This window comes from Xiphias gladius, chromosome 10, assembly GCF_016859285.1.
Source record: "Xiphias gladius isolate SHS-SW01 ecotype Sanya breed wild chromosome 10, ASM1685928v1, whole genome shotgun sequence".
In the NCBI taxonomy this organism is placed as follows: domain Eukaryota; kingdom Metazoa; phylum Chordata; class Actinopteri; order Istiophoriformes; family Xiphiidae; genus Xiphias; species Xiphias gladius.
Window position 1 is genome coordinate 25457775 of NC_053409.1, and position 22966 is coordinate 25480740.

Sequence of the window (22966 nt, forward strand, 5' to 3'; positions counted from 1 at the left end):
TATATATTGTGCTGTAGTTAGACAACTGTTCCAAGCTAATGGGTTTGTAAATTATCCAGAGCAGAGACTGTCCTCACTAGGAAAATGACGGCATTGATTACAATAACTGTGGGTTGTTTTGTTTTTTTTGGCCACTTTGGGGCAGCGGAAACAAGTTGTGAACGCAACACTGAAATACCATCAACTCCTAAGGTGATAAGGTGAACTTGTCCGCAAACAGTTGCTTATAATTTACACATCCAGCAGTTACGGAGCGACACGATTCTTCTTTTGGAGTGGTGTGTGTGTGTGTTTCCCCTTGACTCACTCTTTTTTAGCTCTGTTTTTTTTTTTCACTAATCTATTAACAGGGTCCAGGTTTTGAATATTTCACTTAGCGTAGCGTCACAGAGCTTCAGAGACACGTTAAAACAAGAGGAAAAAGAAAGTGGCTGATTATAATGGACAATAACATGGTAAAAGAGTATAAACACTCGTCCACAGTGATGTCTGAGGATTACGCAAAATATCAGGGCTTTTTAATCTGGAAATGGAAGTTTCCCTGCAGAGATTTTTCAAATAATAATAATAGTAAACCAAGATAATACTATATTTTTTTAGCGCTTTGAGCGGCAAAACGAAAACTGTATTCATGTCTACTGCGTTGGGGTCGAGGCTGAAGTCTCTCAAAACCAAAAAAGCAAGACCTGGATGACTCGGTGCCTCTAGTGGTGTGCGGGAAAGGTGCTTTTGTCACATGATGAATTTGAATTTGAACTTCTAACCTCACCTAATTTGTTATGCTTGGCTTTGCAAAAAGTCATTACCGGCCGCCATCTCTCTTTACCCACAAAACTTTGGAGTCTGAGCAATTTCGTGCTTCCGATCACAGTCTTCAAACCGCGCCGCCGCACAGCTTTTCTGAAGAGGCTTTTTTGTCACTTGCCTGGAGAAAACGCACGCTCAAATAAACACATCTCCGCTATCGGTGTGCGAACCCCTGAGGGTTTTGGAGCTGCAGTACTCCTCAGAAAGCAGATCTAATCCCCACCCCCCTCCGGGCTGAGCTGCTGCCTCCTGACTCAGTGATGCTCAGACGAGAAGGGGATGAGCATCACCATCACCGCACTGTACGATTGTACAGCTGTAACTACCAATTACCGGAGAACGTGTGGGAAAAACCACACACTTTCAGGGCAATTCATTGCATGTTATTAACAGCTGCAGCGAGATATTTAAAGCCTCTTTTCAGCTCAGCGTTGACGGGCGTTGGAATGAGCTTTGACTTGCGAAGGAGACTGAGCCGCGGCCAAATAACATAATTCAGTGTGATGATTGGGGGGGGGGGGGGGGTCATGCTACTGGGGTTTAGAGTCTCCAGCTGCTGGTCTTCCTGCCTGTAGTAGCATGAGTGTCAGGAGAATATGAATGAGTGTTGAATATGAATCAGGCGCCTTCCTCCTCCACCTTCAATCATGAAATATCTTCACATCTATTGATGTTTGTTTCTTTTTCCAGTATTTCCTGCAGTGGGAACCAGAATACTGACTTCACCATTACTTCATCCACTAGTCTGTTGACACAAATGAACTGATGAAAAATTTCCAGTAACTGCTGTCATCTATAAATGACAGCAGTAAATATTTGCTGGTTACACCTTTTAAAATGTAAAGAGTTGTTCGCCTTCATGACAAAATCATTTTGGGCTCTTGAAGCCCCGTTTGGGACTTTTCTTCTGTATGGGAGACAGACATACGTTTGCCAGATCAGCCACTTAGTTCTTAGTTCCCTTGCAAAACGAAAATATAGAAAAACACTGCTGTTAAAGCAAAGATCAGATTGTGCGTCTCGTACCAATTGGTTTTGAGGGTGCAGACAAAACGGGACCCCTTTCAGACGTTCACGGGGGAAAAAAAAAAAAACACCCACGGCAACTGCTTTTGTCACACGCCGTGTTTTCCCCCAAATGGCCAGAAGCAGCAGTAACTAGCCGAATTGCAAGCGACGGAGGTGCCACACTTGAAAACTTACATGCACCAGTCACAAAAAGGTGAGATCTACGCTTTATTACTCCGCAGAGGAGGTTTTGTTTTCACCTGTGTCTGTTGGTTTGTTTGTTTATTTGTTTATTTGTCGGTGGGATTACGCAAAAAATACTGAGCCGATCTGCACCGAACTCGTAGGAGGGATGGGGCACGGGCCAGGGAAGAACCCATTAAATTTTGGGGGAGATCCGGATCATGTACTAAGACTTTGAATTTTTTTCCCTGATGTCTGGTGTATGTTGTTTGACGCTGGCCTATTCGGAGGTAGGCGCTCTAATCAGCACCATTCTAGTTCTATTTGTGAAAACAGAAAAAAATGATGATGATTGCACAGCTTCCTCTCTATTTAGACCAAATCAGACAAAGTCTAAATAAAAACAAAAATTAAAAAATGTGCTTAGACTTCTCAAATGTGGACTAGATTAACAAGTACATACTAAAGTATGTTTAAACAGTTTCAGATTTGTGGAGACTTTTGTTCTATTTGTGAGAAAAGGGAAAAGAGCGAATCCACTGCTTTTTCTTCACCCAGATCACAATAGACCAAGCAGGCCTAGATAAAAGATGTAGCACTTAGGCTTGTCAAACATGGACAAGATGAATGAGCAGACAATGGAGACCGTTTAAAACACATTTTCAGATTTGTGAAACCTCAATTACCTCCGCCAAAGAGGTTACGTTGTCACCATTTGTCAGGGGATCACGCGAAAAAACTGCTGAACCGATTTGCACCGAACTTGGTGGAGGGACGAGGCATTGGCCAAATAAGAACCCAATAACTTCTGGTGCAGATCCAGTTAAAGGGGCGGATCAAGGAATTTTCCTCAACACTGCAGGATAGGGTATTTTTTCGCCTTGGCGGAGGTATGTACTCTACGGAGTGTAATTCACGTTTGGACTGTTTTCTTACAGCACGTTTCAGCTTTTACAAGCGACGATAAGGACTAACTGGCTAGTGCTAGTAACATTTTAATGGCCTTAAATAAAATAATAATTTTATTAAAATAATTTTATAGAGTAACAGATCAATTGCCTGAGTGTAAAAGTTCATTCTTGTCTTCCTGGTTTTTTAATGTCTCAAACTGCACTTGTGTGCTTTTTTCCATCAGACACAGCTCTTCCTGGTCCAGTCAAACGTGTCTAAAGTTAAACCTGTTTCCCACCAAATTTTGGGGTGATTCTGATTTTGGAAAGGGTCCTTCGGACCACCAATGCGCTATGAGCTGGGCCAACACTGTATGAGGAATAATTGATAGATTGATGCGAAGCCACGTGCTAGTTCTTTGTAAAGTATGACACAGGCTGAGTCCTAAATGAAAAGGATGGCCGATATATGTCCCTGGCTAATCTTTATAATCTATTACTGTACGTCTGTCCTGTTCACTGTAGAGCTCATTGACAGAAAATTAAAGGTTTGGGATCTACATGTATTTTGTTGCACTGTGCGTTTAGTTAACGGACGCACTCGTGGAGGAGGATGAGGTGTGATCCTCTCCATGAACAGGCACTGCATAGATGGACTTGTTGGTCTGATCGAGCTCCCAACGTCAGTTACCAGCGTCATCACATAAAAATCCACCATTCTCAGTCTCTTGGTTTTCTGACACAGTGTAACAAAGATCCAGTCATTCTGCAGGAAATTTTTACAGTATGAGGAAAAAAAATCGCTGCTTTTCCGAGAGGATGCAACAATACGATTTTCAATATTAGATTTACAGGATGTTGCATCTTACTGTTTCTTCTCTGCATTAGTTCAATACACCTGAACGGGGCCAGTCGCTGTGCAGATTTGTTTGCATTTCCATTGACTTGCCAGCCAGCAAAAGCACAGAAAGATATGAAATAACAAGTCTCACAAACACACACACACACACACCCCTCCAATTTGCATGTACTTTCTAAAACAACATTTCTGCAGTAGAAAGGACAAATTCTCAGTTCCTCTTTGAGGCCGAAGGATTTTCTACAAAGTTTTTTACAGAGAAGGTTAAAGTTTCTGCGCTAAACCTTCAGGTTTACATGGTGAAAGAAATTCATCTGTATCTGTTACTTGAGTGGACTACAAAAAGAAGTGAGTGAATCACAAGAGTCAATCCAAATTCAAGGTCTTTTTGTAATGTAACCTAATTTATTCATTTAATTCTTTCCATATTCACCAACATATTATTTTGAAGTTTCATCAGCCTCCAAGAGCAGATGAATTTGTTCTTTATGTTTAAACAATAACCAGCCAGGTTTGATGTCTTCCCAGCTTTGGACAGATGTGACGATAGTGGATATTGTGCTGAATCCGTCGACTTTGACAACACATGCATCTACCTATCTGCAAATAAACTCAGGGATGTCTTTTTCTTTTTCTCAATACTTTCCAACTTTCTAAATGAAGAATAAACTCCCTTCAACCTTAAAAAGAAATTCAATCCTGTGCGGCAGGCAGCGTTACGCCTCCAGCAGGACGTGCCAGCGGCAGACCTGCTGTCCTCGACTCTCCTTCATGTCCTGCCAGTGGAGCTGCTCCTCCTCGCCGCTGCTATTCTGACCCAAGGCGACCCAGCCCACCATCTCTTTGCGCTTCATGCTGCGCCGGTTGTAGATGGAGACCAGCAGGGTGACGTCCGACAGCTGGAACAACGCCACCTGAAAGACGAAGGTCTCCTTGTAGACGGGGTTGGGCTGGCCGCGACGCACTGATGTCTTACACCGTGAGATCTCTTGACCGACCGAGTTCAGCAGAGTCAGCCGCCCATAGGTGTCTTGACCAGAGAAGAAGAGGGGGGAGAGAGGATGAAGAGATGAAGAGATGGAGGGAAGAAGGAAGACAATATAAAAATGTCATGTAAGTTTGCAGCTACTTTTTTCCTTCATGTTGGTTCTAATATGAACTCTTTCCCACTGTTGGTGACTCTAAGGAGGGGATTCTCTTACTTGTGTATATACACTCACCGAGCACTTTATTAGAAACACCGTACTAATAGTGGGTAGTTCCTCCCTTTGCTCTAAAAACAGCCTCAGGTCTTCGTGGCCTGGATTCCACAAGATGGAAGTTGGAAACTTTCCTCTGAGATTCTGCTCAATGTTGACCTGACTGCATCACATCATTTCTGCAGATTTGTCAGCTGCACATTCACGCTGCCAGTCTCCCGTTCTACCGCATCCCTAAGTTGTTCTACTGGATCCAGATCTGGCGACTGGGGAGGCCACTGAAGTTCAATGAACTCATTGTCATGTTGATCAAACCAGTTTGAGACGACATTTGTTTTGTGACATGGTGGATTATCCTGCTGGAAGTAGCCGTTAGAAGATGGTAAACCGTGGCCATAAAGGGATGAACATGGTCAGCAACAATACTTCGATAGACTTTGGCCTTCAAACCATGATCGATTGGTATTAAGGGGCCCAAAGTGAGCCAAGAAAACATTCCCCAAACCATTACACCACCACCACCAGGCTGGACTGTTCACTCAAGGCAGGTTGGGTCCATGGATTCATGCTGACACCGAACTCCGACCCTCCCATTTGCTGCCTCAGCAGAAATCCAGATTCATCAGACCAGGCTTTGGCTGCCCAGTTGTGGTGAGCCCGTGTCCCCTAAAGCCTCAGATTTCTGGTCTTGGCTGACAGGACTGGAACCCGACATGGTCTTCTGCTGTTGTAGTCCATCCGCCTCAAGGTTGCACGTGTTGCTCATTCTGAGATGCCTCCCCGCTCACCACAGTAGTGAAGAGTGGTTTTCTGAGTTACCGTAGCCTTGCTGTCAGCTCCGGCCAGTCGGGCCATTCTCCTCCGACCTCTCTCATCACCAAGGTGTTTCCAGATGTTTGATGTCAACATTAACTGAAGCTCCTGACCTGTATCAGCATGCCGTCATAAACTGCATTGCTGCCATACGATTGGCTGACTGGATAATTGCATGAATAAGCAGGTGTACAGGTGTTCCTAATAAAGTGCTTGGTACGTGTCTGTGTATTAGCGTATGTGAGTGTGGTGTTTGTGTCTCCGGGTGTGTTTCTCTCTGCAGACCTGGTGGTCTGTTGATGGCCAGGTTTCTGAAGTGGCTGCCCTTGATGAGCTCCACAGACATGCGTCCTGTTGTGGCGTTATAGGCGAGACCCACCAGCAGCTCAGGGACACCGCCGTGGGTCAGTGACTGAGTGGACGAGCTGTCGCTCTGGGACACAGCGGACAGACTCAGCTGGGAGTCCACGCTCTGACCAAAACACAGAGAAAGAAACAGAGTGAGCAGCTTGTGGGTTCTCACAAAAGCCTCATGTTGTTTTATTTACATAAGTATGGGAAAAAAACTACAGGGGTGGTTGATAAATTACGAACTGCACTGAAATGGGAATCTTTGCTTATTTCAAAATGTCTCAGCTTATTCACTTGTAACAAGCAACAGACGACATCCTTATCTCGCCGGCACTGTACACGACGACCACGTGCATCTGTGTTTGTGTTTCGCTCAGACTCCGACTGATCTCAGAACTTACTGGGAACTCTATTTCTGGTATTGTCCTTCAGTTTCTCTGTGTGTTCATTAAGCAGATTCCTACCCTTTTGGCCGATTTGCCTCCTAGCTTCCTCCTTTTTCAGACTCTGCTTATATTTCCTCAAAAGTTTGGCACTGACAGAGATCGATTCAGATTGATAAGCAACAAATCTAGACAAACCTGACTTCATAGCACAAAGACAAACTGCATAGTGATGGCTAATACAATTATAACCGTGTCTAAAAATGAATGTACAGCTATGTCCTTTGACTGCATCGGGCTCACCTTGAGGTTACTGCGAGGCTCCAGAACCAGCGTCGTCTCCATGATCCCTCCGTCATGGTTGAGCCCTCCTAAACGCAGCACCTTCTCCCCGATCATCCGCTCACGGGACATCCTGCCTCCGAGTGCGTACAGCCGGAACCTGATGGCCGACATCTGCAGGTCCGACGGCTCCAGGCGGGAGAAGCGAAACGTCTCGTTGAAGTGCGGCAGCGAGCCTTTCTGCACCGACGTCTTGTGCCGTTGTTTTTTGGAGGGAAGCAGGACCATGTGCACCTGCCAGGAGTCCATCCCGGTGCGAGCCTTGTCGGGTATGTCCCGGGCCGCGATCAGGGAGACAAGCAGCTTCTCCGTATCGGGACGGTACTCTACAGAGAGGACCAGGTCTCCACACTTGGAGATGGGGGATCGAGGGGAGGAGCTGACCGGCTGTGACGAGACCTCATCTTGGGGAGGCTGATCTTGCTGAGAAGGATGGGAGAAAATAAGAATAATTTAAAAAATCGAGTTTATTTATTTAAAAAATAATAAGCTGTGGATCCGGTGATTCAGCGGAACCAAATAAAATGATAAATCATCCAAAGAAGAGGAAAAATACTGTAAAAGCAGGATTTATAATTCAGTTTGAAGGGGTTATGCTGTACAGGAGGCAGCTACATACAAAGACTTTGAGGTTGCACCGTAGGCTACACCGTAGCTCCTCAAAAATGTAACTACACATCAGGACATACCACATGTGGACTGCAAGAACTGCGACCGGCCAGCTTGTGTTTTCTCCTGCAAGTTTCTGTTGCAGGTAGAGGTCGCTGGGTGCGAAGTACCGGTCTTCACGGGTCCTAGCTGGACCTGCGGAAAGCCTACCTGAACGCGACGCGTATGAATTCATTTTCGGAGAGACCCGGTGGGAGTACTGCCGTACCCGCCCCAAGTAGACCAGAGGATAGTTTGATGCAAAATGCGGTCGACACGAATAAGACCTAACAGAGAGAGAACGCAAACACCTGCAGCAGCACGATGCACTCGTCGAAGAATTTGATCAATTAAGAAGCAGCCGTGGTGGAAAAGGGCAGTGACCTAATAATAATAATAATAATAATAATAATAATATATTTCCTATTTCCACCTCCTGCACCTACAATAAAACATTCTATGGTCAACTGGGCTATAAGTAGACAAAAGACAGTGTTTAATATCAACCTGTTTAATATCTGTGAATCAAATTCCAAAAAACTTTAATCAACAGCATCAATGTCGTCGCCCAATGATTTTCCTAAAAGACGCTTGGCTTCGGTTTCCTTGTTGCTGTAGGCAACTTACAACTACGGATGCTTAAGGTGACTCGAACATCACCAAGTGACCATGAATGATCACTGGTTCAGATGAGAATGAATACAAGGAAAAGTCCTCAAAGACAGCGACGAAGTTCGCAATGGTCATTTCCTAACCATCAGCTTTTCTACGCGCTCACTGGCCTTGCCGCTGTGGTCTATTCATAACCAAACACGCAACTGGCTGAGATACAAATAGAAAGCCGAGAGAACGAGGGCAAACAAAGAATCCTTTGGACACTGATTCCTCCCAGTGAACCGATTCACTCTCTTCTCCAGAAACTGAGAGGAAAACTAAAGGATCCAGCAAATGACTCAAAAGGTGCAACTCATTGGAAGAGTACGCACCAGACCTTGGACGAGGTCTTCAGAACCTGAGTCCCTTTTAGATTCGGTGTCCTATATCTGCCGCGTAGGACAGACATAGTCCCCCAGAGTACACCCAGATAAATGTACTAAATATCAGGTCAAGGTGGACGGAGTTCATCTGAACCCGGAGACGAGACTTTAAATGGAACATTTCAAAAGTGAGAAATGTAAGGTGAGACCTCTTATTAAGTCAACAAATTAGATTTGAGTTCTTATGGTTTACATCTTTTTTATTATTTATTATGATTATTTTCTTTTTCTCCTTGTAATTTATCAAAGTGGGTCTTAAATGTGCGCCATAAATCATAACTACAAGGACAGACTCCACTTGATCATTTGGGTGTTTTTTTTTCTTCATCTTTCTTTTCCTCCTCCTTTTTAAGATTTATTCGTTATTTATTTGTGCATTTAATTTCTTTGAATAAATAAACGGGCCTAAGGAGGTGTGGGTTTTGCAAAGCCCCCTCTGCAGGTCACACTCCTGCCGATAAATAACGAAACGAATCGAAACAAAAACAAAAACAAAAACAAAACAGGCGAGGGGTTTACAGGCTTTTTTCCGCCTTTTCTTTTTGACCTACTTTTAAAAATTTGTTCAAAAGGCATCAATAGACAACCTCTGTGTTTTCTACGTATAAAGGTTTAAATGTGGATCTGACTGTCAGCTTCTCATCTTAAGGGATTTTCTAGTTTTCTATCTGTAAAGCATGGTGAATGCATGCATGCATACACACTGGTTTTTTTTGTTTTTTTTAGATGTTCAGAGAGAGAAACTGAGCAGAAATCCGGTCATAAAGCAGAAGTAAACCCCCTCCTCCTCCTCTTCCTCCCTCCGCAGCCAATCTCGGCCTCCCGTTCAGTCAGCAAACACAACATCGATTGTGTCGAGTGTTGACAGAGCAGGGCCGAGTGTCGGCGTTGGCATGGCAACCGGAGAGGAGATAAGATAATCACGGAGCTGCTGCTGGAGCCTATTGAACGCGCGGGTCGGGAGGTCCGCGCACGGAGACGGGGAAAGAACACAAAGACGGACGCTGACCTGATAACAGGACGAGCAGGAGCCGCGAGCGTCTGCTACGTCTTCCTCCGCAGGCAGCAGAAGAAGGGCTACGCATTCGAAGATTACTACACCGCATCGTACGTTAGATGTAATTTAGATAGAAGGCAGCCGAGCTATGCCAGGTACACAGGCATTCTCGGGGAGCCGCGTTTGTTCGTTCCCGCGATCTTGATGTTGCTGAGGGTCAATTTCAGTCAGTGCACGCAGATGATGGTCGAAATGACAGGAAGTTGAGGGGTACGACCCCCGGCTGGGCTCGAACCGCCGCCATCATTTGGCGCAGGACACTTACACAAACCAGATCAGTCAGTATATCTGGATGCATCGAACGTATCAATAATATTTCAATGTATCAGTCGATACGCCGGGTGATCTGGGGCAAGTAGGGCAAAGCCCCACCTGCTGGCAGCGGAAGAAAAGCGTGTTTTTAGTGGTAACGTGTAAAAATGAACAAAATTCGGGCTCAATTCATGACATAAAAAAAAAAATCATCATTTGCTGCTGATATTAACCTTTGCTCTACTATTTAAAGTCGGTGGCTGGTAGGATCGTTTTGAATTGGTGTTTTTAAAATTGCATTTGCCCCTCCCTGCCAAAACAACAATATTCTGCCTCACTTTCTTCTCGTTAACATAGTGTAAATATTATATACGTTTTGTTCATTTCTAGTCAATTGAGCTTTGAATGACTAGTCTTAATTTTCAGACCACTTTCGAACTTGAGATGTTGTAACTTGAGGTTGTTTTTTTTTAATTGAAATGACGAGAGTTCGCTCAACTCATCAAATCAAGTTTGTAAAGAAACTAAACTAACGTATTAACGGACTGAAACCCACCAGTGACTCTCTTTTTCTGCAGTTTTGATGAAAACAGACAGGATGGAAACTTGCTGTGTGTCTTTAATGCTTCAAGTCTTGGTTGTTTCTTTGCGTAATAATGAAAACGACGGCGACCCACGAGAAAGGTTAGAGTTGAGTTCAGTCCCGAACCCCGTACACAGTGAGCGGGGGCAGCCTCGCATGTTGTCCTTGTACCGACTCCGGTACAAAATGGCTGCACCTGAAGAAATGACTCTTTACACTCCACATAATATTTTAAGTTTATTGAAGTTGTTTTTTTTTAAAAATGACCTATAACTAGCCTTTTAACGTCAGTTGAGCAGCCCAGATGTTTGAGGCGGCAGCGGAACTTACGTTTCTGACTTGAATGACCTTAAACCTGCCCACGGTTTCTGGTAATGAAAAGCAGATGGTACAAATTTGCTGCCAGGTGTGTGAGACTGTCTGATGCCCCGGCAGGAGCATCTGTTCACGCTCAGCGTTAGAATACTAACATCAGCAACCAGTGAGTCTTTTCACAAACGCCCGTACTTGCAGTAAAATCACAGCAGAGGATTATTATTATTATTATTATTATTGTTATTATTATTATTAGCAGCGGTGGTACTAGCCGTAGCGTTAGCGGCGGCACTGCTGTTATGTAACTGTACAGATAAGCTGCTACAACGTGGATCTCCCAGTTTCTCTGGAGCTCCACCGATCCAACCTCATCTGTTATTAATGAAGCGTTTCTAGATGTCAGTATCACCCCGCGTGTCTCTGTGGGTATGTGTGTGTGTGTGTGTGAATGTGTGTGTGTGTGTGTGTGTGTGTGTGTGTGTGTACTTGTATTTCTGTCTTTATGAGGACCAGTCTGAGTCATAGGCCTCACGCTGTGAGGACACTTTGGGAAAGTGAGGAGATTTGGCCGGTCCTCACAACATTAAAGGGCTTGTTTGAAGGTTAAGACTTGGTTTTAAGGTGCATGTTAGGAATGTGTGTGTGTGCTTGTGTGTGTGTGTGTGTGTGTGCGCGTGTGTGTGTGCATGTGTTTCTTTGTGTGTGCAATGTATATAGGGTCTAACAACCTCTCAGTCACCAAATCACACTTTGAAACTGGGAGCAATCTGTGCAGTAAACACCTCCCCCACACACACACACACACACACGGGGTGATTATTATTCATGAGCTTCTGTTTTCTGGCCAAAGCATCGTGGTGGAGAACGAAGGAAATATCAACTATTTATCTCGACGCCTCGGCGAGCCGTGTTTGGTTTGTTTCCTCCACACGAACCTGAGAGGATAACATGGCAGAGTGATAATCCGCTCGCAGCTGAATGGTGATGATACCTCTGCCAAGCATGATGGGTAACAGCAGGGCTGCGGTCGGCTCACTGACCCCATTAAGCAATCCCTGCCTCGGTTTATCTGTTTATTTCATATTTGGCGATTTTTACGACCGGAAAGTGCGAAATGATGTTGAAACTTGTTTTAAGTTTTGTGAGGATTTCTCATTGGGTTTGTGAAGACTAAGTCTGGGCTGATGTGTGGACGTGTTTTCAATCAGCTTCTTACTGATTATACCAATATAAGAGCACGGCATCCCGCAGAAAGCGCCGACCCTGAACACACCATCAGAGATTCCTCTATCTTTTTTGTTTTGTTTTGTTTTTGCCCTTCCCACTGGTTTGAAGTGGGCTTGCCATCGTTGGAGCAAGGTGATATTTTCACCTTCAAATCAGAATTTAACAATATGACCAGTGCTGGAAGGTAACTAAGTACATTTACTCAAGTACTGTACTAAAGTACAATTTTTGATGTACTTGTCCTTTACCTGAGCATTTCTCATTTATGCTACGTTTTACTTCTACTCCATCACATTTCAGAGGGAACTTTTTTTACTCCATTACATTTGTTTGACAGCTACAGTTTAGGGTGAGCCTGGAAACCAGACCCCCCCACATTCATATACATTTCCATCCATCTTGACACAGGCCGGGCCAATCACAACCATTTATCTAAAATGGGGCGGGTCCGCGACAGCATTAAGCGAACTGGACGGTATATTTTCTCCGAAAAAACAGAACAAGCAACTGCACTTGCGTGTGATGTAGTGTTTCGTTTTGTTGCTCAATCCCTTTATTTTGTTTTACACACAAAACATGCGTCCGACTTATAAAACGTGATGCTTTACGACAATTTTATATGAGAGAGTGAGTTTTATAGAGTTTAAAGTCTGTTAAACTGTAAATTATAAATGATATTAGATGATTCTAAATGTCAGGCTGCAGTACCTCAGGGTTCCCGGTGGAGGAGCTGTCTGTGGCGTCAATTTTGCCGTGATACGTGGCCTTCTCCGTGTCCTCGCTGCCGTCTGCGGCCTGCCGGTTCATACTCGGGGCGGGACTGTCCCTGGCGCCGGATGCCTCGACCCCGGTGGGTTTCTCCAGAGAGCGAGCAGACGCCCTCTCGCTTTCTTCTAACGCCGCCGAGAGCGGGTCCCGGAAACCCTGCCGGCTCTGGGCCTCCATTTCTGCAGGGGGAGGGCAACAGGGTAGGAAAGTCAGCATTGGGCCCTCTGCTGGTTGGTCTTAAATCGGTGGCTGTAAGGACAGTGTGTCTGTGAGCAGGGAAGTAATCTCCACTTTCACATTTTCAGTTTGATTAATAAAAGCCCACTAAACCGTGTCCTCTGACCGTCCAACCACCAAAATCCAGATGGGAGAAGCTCTGAGTTGATTAAAATATTAAAATGCTCAATTGATCCTTTATTGCCCTGGATTACGCCTTTCAGGCAACATACAAGCTGCCCTACCTTCTTGGTGGACGTTGGCTTGCTTAAAACCAATCCGGTCACTTACAGAGACAGTTGTTGTGGATGGTGGAAACAAAGAAAGACAAAAAAATGACCTGGTTGGATATGATTGTCTCCTCCGAGATCCCATCTAATTTAGTCTCAGAGACCTGAAACAAGCTTCCCAAACCTCGTTTGGCACGGCCGTGTGTTAACAGAGGAGGTATTGTGTAATCTGTCAAACCGTGGCCTTTTCTCTGAGACAGAAGGACTCGGAGAACAGGCCGTACCTCAGACCAATCAATAGCAATTATCTCCAATTCCCTGTCATTAAGGTGGGTCTGACTGTTACATCAGTGGCTGCAGAGAGTGTTCACCGTAGCAACAAGCTGAGGTGAGTCACCAGCCTCTGTGTGTGTGTGTGTGTGTGTGTGTGTGTGTGTGTGGGTGTTACGGCAACGGTCACATATCGGTAAAAGACGATAAATAAATACCGGTCGAGACGGAGTGACCCGGAGCAGAGAATGTCACCACCCACCAACAACCACCTGCTCATTTAAAAAAAAAAAAAAAAGGAGGAGTACCTTTAACCCCCTAGGAACTGGGATTTTTTTTTGGCCTCTTGGGGACAACAGAAGCAAGCTGGGAACACAACACTGACACATCATCCCCTCTCAAATTGATATGGTGAACGCAAATTGTCGGTGCTTTCATCCCGAGTAGCTTGGTTTTGGTGCCGCTGAGGCTTCCGGACCCGTTTGTGCTGATGTGCTACTCTTCTTCTTTATCCACGTTTATACTATACATGTAAATGTGTGTGAGATTTTGGCTTGTGACAGCGTTGCAGGATTCAGGCTCAGATGATAATCCAGATTAAGTTCTGGTGGATGTTGGGATTATCATTAATCGCAATTTTTAGGAATAGAATTTCAGCAACCACATTACTTACACCTTTGGTAATGGGAGTTTCATATCTAACCACAGAAATACCCAGACTAAGATGAAATATATACCGAATATACTGCTACAGCTTTGAGTTGATCAATTACTAAACAAATCTACAACAACAACAACAAACAAGTTGCTCATTATCTATGTTGAAAAAAACAACAATTTAACCGTCAAGGCAGAATAAAAATCGTCCGGTTTGTTTGCTACTTTCTCGTCCTGTTCTGTGTACAAACGTGCCCTAATTAATGCTGCGGCCTGTCCACACTCATCCAGTCTCCTTGAGCTCTTTACAGTCTCTAATCTGCAGTAAAAATGGTATTTGGAGCTTTTTTGGATCATTGACACTGGGATGGATTCATGCTGGATCGCACTGGTTTTCCTGTTCGACGGAGTTTACAGTGTCCAGTTTGAAAGCGGTAAACCGGCGGAGCCTGCGGCCCTACCTGACCCCCCCATATAAAGTCAAACTCAGTTACTAACTACACATGAGTTCGGTCGGGTCAGTTGGAAGCTCCCTGCGAAGCTCTGGCGACTGACACGAGTAGAAAGAGGAACATTTTAGCAAGACAAAGAGAGTCAGACAACTTTTCCAAGCAGTTGAGGGACCAAACCAGCCTGAAACACTAGCTTAAAACTGAGTTTTACCAGGGGGCCAGAAAGGGGGTGTGATGCTCCTGTTGGTCCGGTTTGCTCTTTAAAGGGTGATTCTGGTTCATTTCAACCCGGCGCATTTTCCATAAATGTGCCCATTATTGCTCTATGAATCGCGCTAGCTTTGCTTTGAGGTGAAACAAGGACTCGAGCAAAACATCATTTCCTAAAAATTAGCTGGTGTTGCTGTAAATTACATGAATGTTTTCAGAAAGGCCAAGGAAATTCTGTGCTAATTATAACGCTCGCTCACCTGTGGTTTTCAGCTGCAGCGGAAATTCCTCAGTTTGTGTTTCAAACTGACGATGATCTACAGCAAAACAGACTCACCTGTTTTAGTTACAAAACATATTTCCAACAAGTTTCCACAGACCAGACCTTTAAAATAAAGTGACTCGCTGCGACACATTTTCTATCTAATCAGGAATTTTTTTTTTAGTCTTTCTCAGAAACTCCGATGGATACAGACGTCTGTTTTTCTACTACTCCTACGTAATTTAGTTTTTTCTTAAAACTCAAATATAACGAGCAGGTGCTTTATAACTATAGCAACGAGCACTCTCTCGATCTCCCTTGTAGTTGATACCAAACTACGTAGGCCTGTCTTGGAAATATCCTAGGGACGTTCGGCTGAATACCAGTCAATTTTGATTTTTCTCAATTTTATTTATCTGAGGAAAGTTCACAGGAAGTTAGCTGGAAAATACGGGACCCGTAAAAATAAAGCGTTACCCAAAAATCATAATATAAATCCAAATGTTGCCATAAAGCAGTCCTGCCCATTGAGTTACAGCGTTGCCTACAATAGACTCATACAGCAAGTAAAGGGATAGTCACCATGGTATAAGTGACATGGCCAGATCTTTGACAGCTGATAAATATATATATCAAATTTTGGTACAACACCACACCTTCACAGTCTGACGGCTCTGTGCTGCCCTCCTCCTGGTCCGACAGGCGGGTGAATTTGTGGCGTCGACCCAACGCTAGCTGGGTCTGCTGGGGCCGCTGTTCACCCCCGTTCGCTGCTGCGGCGCAAAAACTCTGCGAACGCGACACAGAGATCTCGAACTGTTTCAGGACCTCGTCTTCACTGTCGGAGGAGCTGACGCCATCGTCGTCTTCGTCGTCACCGTAGCTGTTCACTGGAGGGAGATGAACACAGGGAGACAGAGGGGTTGGCAAACAGGAAAAGCTGGGGGTTAGGAGATCAGGCGTAAAAGAAAAGAGAGGAGAGGAAATCCAGAAGGAGGGAAAGCATGACAAAACACTTGAGTGAGTTTTAAACAGGACTTGATGATTGGTCCAGCTGCTCTTCTGTGTGACTCTAGGACTTTTGGACTCAATTATAGATAAAAACCATTTGCCCATTGCTTGATCCTGGACGTACCGTTGGATGGGTGACAAATTAAAGAAAACTGAAGGAAAAACACAAAAAAATGGTGGAGAAACACGAGTGAAATAAGTGAAATATCACAGCTGCGCAGACGACACACAACTGTATTTTTCTGCAGTTATTGGGGCTGAATCTAACAGACTGAATCTCAAGTGGAGATCTAAGTTGCCTGGTTCAGAGGCAAAAGGCTCAGGTGTCAACATAGATCATGGCTAGAATTTAAGAAAGCTCACTGGTTGTGTCAGAACGACCGCCTTCCCCCGGCGCAGAGAAATTCATTCATGTTTTGATTTGCAAGTCTTCCGGGATGGTGCATCATGTTCATACCTTTCCAATCATATTTTAAAAATATATCTCCTTTCTTAGACCTTAGCTGGTGACTGCAATGGGCTTTTCCAGGTGAATACTAATTTAAGAGCTTAGACCACGAATAAAAAGTCAACCTTTGAGGAAACAGTGGAACAGAAGTATCATACGTATCAAGTAGAAAAATAAAAGTCAATGGCATTGATGGAGGATGTTGTGGTGTATGCAGCCAGGCAATACTCAGGGCTGGAAAAAAAAGTACCCCCTTCCCAACTGTGTTTATTGGGTATAAAATAAAAAAATAAATTTAAAAAAAAAAAAATCTATTTTTAATTACAGGTAATATTCTGCTAAAAAGATGCTGGAATTGCACATCAGTCAAAAACAAGGAAATAAAGACAGTAGAGCACAGTGTGGTTGTGCTGGAGGAGGATTTTCCACAATCTGGACTATAACTGATCTATAAAGCATTAGTGAATGATTCATCAATTATTAGTTAAACCAGTAGTTACATCTTATAAACCCCTGTGTTATCAAAAAAGTGGCACCGAGAGTATTTCCTTTTTTCTCTCTGCAGCTGACTGAGGAATCGTGATTGATCAACAACAATATCCACCAGCTCACAGGCAGAGTACATCGAAGCCACTCTGTGCTGCGGGGGAGTAAATTTATCGCTCCTTCATGAGATGTAAATGCTCATAGAATAAGTGAGGGGCGAGCACATATAGAGCCGTCCACGCTCTCTCTCCCACGGCCTGTCTGCTTCTGATGAAAAACACCAAACCCGTTAGCGGCGACGGGGTTGGGGGGGGTCAATCCACTCACATCATAATTTGACCATAATTGGATGGCAACGGCTGAATGGGTGACGCGGCGGTGGGGCGGTGAGGCGCGCGGGTCACAGTCTGTACCTGAGCGATCGCCATGGTTACCTGCAGAGCAGGAAGCAGCACTCTGAGTGGGCGAGCGACGGCTGATTGGTCTGTTAACTTCTGTCGTCTAAAGCTATTCACAGGTGGAAGCTCTCAGAGCGAAGTAATGTGGCTCAGTGGTTATATGCAAATGCAATGCGCACCTTCACACAGACACACACACACACACACACACACAAATAAGGAGGGGTATATGCTCCCATTTCTACTAGTTTGTCAAGAATGTTAACAGAAGTCTCAAGTGTCAAGAAGTTTCAGCTTTACCTCATTAATACGCAAATGTATGCAAAGAGGTGCTGAAAAATCTCCTGCACATTGAGTTAAATGTGCCCTCAGTAAAATGTAGGTAAACATTTAACCACCTCCGCTGGAGCAGCCCCTTTCGGAGCATCATGTAGTGATGTAGGAACGCCGTGACGCACCAAGAAAAGCGGCGCCGAAAATGACCCGCTGACCGCCCTCTGTCGAAAGCTGCGCTCCGGAAACAACGCAGACTACAGCCAGCACACGTTCTGGTCGGCCTGCGTACACCAACCCCTCCCCACAATAAACACCGCGGAGAGGTGAACCAAACGAACTGGCCAGCCGTGTGCACACCGCTGACCACCGCTGGTCTTCTGGTTGTGGGGAAAAAAACAAAAACAAAAGGGAAGACCCAAAAACTAAAGAGATGTTCCACTAAAAAGGCTGAACTCACTGATTTGGTTTTTGTTTTTTTACATCTCGGCTCTCGCGTATAAACCTGTTGAACTCACAAGCTGGCGCGTGCATCGCTTCCCGTTCCATTCGACCACTATAGACGCTCCTGCTCATGCTTGAGTGAAAAAACACAACACGATTCCTTCTGCTGTGAATATGTTCCTGCCGGGAACTTCTCCTGACTACAGAGCTCAGCCCCACTTTCTGTCTCTGTTCGGCTGCAGAAAATCCTGTCGACCTCCAGCACGACTTGCGCCTTCTGTCCCCAAATCTGTTCGTCTCCTCTTCCAGACAATTCATATTGATTAGATGAATCGTATTTCGGATGCTTAAATAAACGGAGAGGGGAAAACTGTTGCTGCACTGAACGCTGCTCTAATGTAGCCTTTTGAATCAATGGAGTCCCTGAAAAGAATCCACCAGCAAGACGCAGCCAGACATTGAGCTGCGGCGAGGAAGAGTCATTTAGCCACTAAAGCCATGAATGGAAGAGCAGTGAGCGCTCGTCGATACCCTCGGTCGATGTAAAGACTCACTTCAGACAAGCGGGTCAGGGCGGAAAGTGTTTTACACCACGAACTACACACCAACACGAGCCGTTCGGGCGCGTTTGTGCTGCTTTTCAACGAGACAACTTCGTCCATAACCCTGCATATTATGCTGAGAAGCACAGCGGGTGTACAGCGGCTCACTGAAAATTTAATATCCAGGCAGCGGGGCTTTGGTGAAAGTAAAACGCTACAACAGATATGTTCTGTTAAATGTAAACAGGTGAATGAATTACTCCTTAAACATTTCTGAACGCTCAATTTCATAAACTGCCCTGATAAAACTCTTCAGATGATCCAAAAAAATAAGGAAGTCCTCAACCTGAAACAGGAAAGTTTTTCACCTCACCAATGTGTATGTGAATGTTTTGACCTCTTTGTTTGACCAAACCCAAATTCACTGAGGGGGACATATGAGCTTTTCACTGATCTCTGTGCAAATGAACCAGGTTTAACCAGGCCCGCAGTTTCCCGGCTACAGCGACAGTCTCACATACAGTTTGACTGTATTGGTGGTCGAAAAGTTACACAGTGAGAGCCCCTACCTCGTCCTGTGAAGCTCCAGAGGATTTTGAGTTGTGAAAGTTACGGAGAGACTCCAAACAGGATGTGGACGCGGTGTTTGTTCAGGAAAGCGACTGGAAATACCAGAGACTCCACCTGCCGCAGGTGAGGAACCAACAAACCGGCTGAGTGTTTGCTCACTGTTTGACTCACAGTCTCCGCCTGGATTCAGACGACCTGCTGTTGTAAATGTGGTCTTTTCTTTCTGTTTTCTTTCTTTTTGGTCAAATTACAAAGCATCAAAACGCTGTCAAGTTTCCTGTTTACCTCAGCTGACACCTGTACAATCCGGGCTTGATTTCGGCTACATGATAAAGAAAAGAAAGAAAAAAAAAAGTAAAAAAAAAAAGTTTAAACTTTGATCATTGAGTGACAGTGACTCACAGGCGCTCAGCCAGAATTACATCAGGGTGCGGGATTCACCCTCTTCAGCCCACATGGACGAAGCTCTCGCTCCAACAGTGACAGGTTACTTCCTTAGCGTTAGTCCCAAAGCCTCACCATTAGAGTGATGCTCCAGTCAAAACGTTTAGTTCGTAGTGCATCATGGGAAATCCGCTCGTTTGTGAGACGATCGACATCACTCTCGTTTCGGTCCGTGAGGCTTCATTCTGGCTAAAGCCTCTTCATAAACCAGACTCTATTCCTGGTATCATAAAACCAAAGTGTGACAGTGCTGTGTTGTTGTGGTTTGCGATCAGGTGTGAAACCTGACTGCGTAGAGGTTGTAACTGTGTGTTTGTGTGTGTGTGTGTGTGTGTGTTCTTAAGGGGAAAAGCTTGACATTTTGAGACATTTTGGGCCTTTTGACGTTTGTGTTGTACGTATTTTGTTGCACATTAATCCTCGTGGGTTCAGACTCTTATTCAAACAGAGCTGTGCGTCAGGCTTGTGCCATTTTGCTGCGGGACTTCCCCCTTCACCGGCTGGACCGGCGTTTACACTGTGGTGTATTGCACGTGTGTTATCCGTTCGGAGTCTGGGCATTAAGTGAAAAGTCGCTATTTCTTGACGAGCAACGAGAACGGTTTATCCGTCCGCCCGGCGCATCTCTGCACCGTCCCTGGCGACATCGCATGTTAGCAAACGGGGTCTGCGAGCAACCGGTAGCTTCCCAGGAAACGATTAGGTGACCACGGGCCCCGTAAGAATAAATTTAAAAAGATTAAAACTGGTTTTTTAACACAGGGTCCGGTTGACACAGGATTTGGGTAAGGGCGCTTGTCAGTATTGATTTCAGCTGAAATAAAATCAATGTAACTTTACCGTGCGTGGTTACACAAAACTGCAATTGATCGAATCACCGTAAACCATACACACCGCCTTGCCCAGTTGGTAATTCAGCCTAGGAAACAGGAGAAAACACTGGTATGGCCCTTTAACTGTGCGTTTAGTCAACCTTTAGAAGCCTTTGCTTTGGGTGTTTGCATTGTTTGACAAGTGGGAGGAAAGAAAGAGCTTTACTGGATGATGACAAGAGCGACAAACCGAGTGTCCTTTTCTCTCCGTTTCTCTCTGAATGTACTTTTTTTTTCATTTTGCCGAATTTATCTTCAAGGTTTCACAGTCAATATTTTCAATGTGAGCTGCTGCGGAGCTTTGTTGCAGAGTGCGGCTGACTCACTCAACTCCTTCTCTCTCTCGCATACAAAGTCGCCCACAGAAACCTACCGCACAAATACAAACTCGCCCACGCTCTCCCTCCGTTCCTGAAGAGTTTAATTGGGAGTCAGAATGCATACTGGGGACACACACTCTTTTTCAGGTTGTGTAGTAGATTAACCGCGACTGGAAAGCAACACTAGTCATTGGTATATCTCATATGTGTAGTTTCTTCTTCTTTTAACTTCCAGAGGACTGGACACGGGAAGTGCATTGTTGCCTCCCTCTTGTTGAAAACAAAACAAAACAAACGCATTTGGTCTTTGGAAACGGAATTGATGTACGTGTCCATGTGCATATAAGAGCGGGGAGGTGAGGTCCGGTCACGAGCGGTCGCCCGAGAACGCATGTGAAGACGCATTTCAATGCCAGGTGTGAACGGGGCCCGAGAAGCTCCCGGAACTGAGTCAGCTCCACCTGCCGATGAAGAGCATGTGATATGAGCGAAAGCTCCAGAGCAGCTACAAAATGAGCCTCGAGGTGAGTATGTTTTGTCAACTACTGAGTGAACTCTGAAGCTCTGCTTTTAAGCCAACATGGATGAGAGGTTAAGGTGCTGAAAAAAAAAAAGAAGAAAGAAATTTTAACATCTACTACTCAATGACAACTGGGCAGATTCCATCTTTTGATGAAGATCATGTGATATGACCAAAAGCTCCAGAACGGCCACTGGATGTCATCAGAGCGAAGTTGGCGAGGTCGGTACCATCGTGTTTCTAAAGAGACCAAAACCAAAACCTGAGTTTACAGAATAATCCGGTAAAATCGACGGATGAATAACCTGTCACCGGACACCCTCGTCTTTGTGCACGGGCCCGAAAATAATCTACCCAAAATAAAAGTGTTTCTGTTCGTCAGCCATTTTGATCGCAGTCATAACCCCGGTCTCCTTCGAAAGAAGAGTCTTTAAAATTTTACAACCAAAAAGTCAGACTGAGCAGAGGAGCTACTGAACCAGAGTTACAGAGGAACTTAGGTTCATTATCAGACCCAGTTCAGAGTAAGTTTGTTTCAAACAGGGGAGGAATATTCGTTTTTCTGACCCGCCTATTATTTTCTGGCATAAAAAAGGGAATCTAAGCCCCGTTGTAGGATCTTTTGTGTGGAAAACACAAAAGTGTGGAGCCACAAGTCTGAACCAGTTTCTGTGTCAACAGCTGTTGCAGTGACGTGAGGATCCTAAAATGCTTTGCACAGACAGAAACAGGAGACTTGGAGCTTTTAAACAATGTGGAATCTGTCAAGGTTGCGTGAAGACTGATTCTGGTAAAGAACCAACCCAAAGAAACGCTACCCAGTCCACAGCGTCCCGCCGGTGCGACGTTGTATTTTGAAAGGATCAAATGCTGTTCATTGGTTATGAAAATCAGTTTACAGCCAATCTCTTCCTTTAAAAAAACAAAACAAAACAAAAAACCAACTGTGCAGCTTAAGGGACTTGTAACTGCATCTAGCCAACAAGTCTTTCAAACTAAATGTCTACATGCGTTGTTTGTCATTGCCTTCAGTCAAAATGGACGGATGGCAAAATTATTCACGCGACCGAAAAAGACCCCAACACTAACTGCCGTAGGAAACGAGACAGCAAGTGAACTCCACTGTCAAAGTCACACATTTGGTTGACCGTCCGTCCACCGCGAGCTCCAACCGACAAGGTTTTGCTGTGCTATAACAACGTAACACCGCTTCCACTGTCTCCCTGACAGACAACGGTTAAAGGCACACGGCCGCCAGAGGTCCCAGTCTGTCGAAGCAGTGAGATCATTTTGGGCTTTTTAACAAATGAAAAATGCTGCTGCTTCTCTCGTGAGGCCAGTCTCTACGTGTTGGTCACTCACCGAGCCCCTGGCGGACCCCCACTCGTCCTTTCCTCCGGCGGCCACGTTGCTCCAGGCAGGGCAGTCCGCCGACACGTGAGAAACACAGCTTCTTGTTGATGAAGAGGAAGAGGACGGCCAACGCCACGATGAAGACGCCCACTGCCGACAGGAAGCCGATGGCCTCTGGGGTGACTGGTAGGAGGAGGGAGAGGGAGAGGGGACACACAATGACACACTGATCAGACCACACAAACAGACAGCCTGGATACACGCAC

At 45.0% G+C, this 22966-nt stretch overlaps 1 protein-coding gene across 1 annotated transcript in view; it reads right to left on the minus strand.

The window, feature by feature from the left end:
- Positions 1-4185: 4185 nt before the first annotated feature.
- syt16 (synaptotagmin XVI) overlaps positions 4186-22966 on the minus strand; it is a 37334-nt gene continuing 18553 nt past the window's right edge. The window contains exons 2-7 of the mRNA XM_040137738.1: positions 22710-22883; positions 15676-15909; positions 12663-12901; positions 6797-7258; positions 6045-6231; positions 4186-4777 (exon numbers count right to left, since the gene is read on the minus strand). Coding sequence (XP_039993672.1) covers positions 4464-4777; positions 6045-6231; positions 6797-7258; positions 12663-12901; positions 15676-15909; positions 22710-22883 — 1610 coding nt within the window. The 3' untranslated portion in view covers positions 4186-4463. The remainder of the gene's footprint in view (positions 4778-6044; positions 6232-6796; positions 7259-12662; positions 12902-15675; positions 15910-22709; positions 22884-22966) is intronic.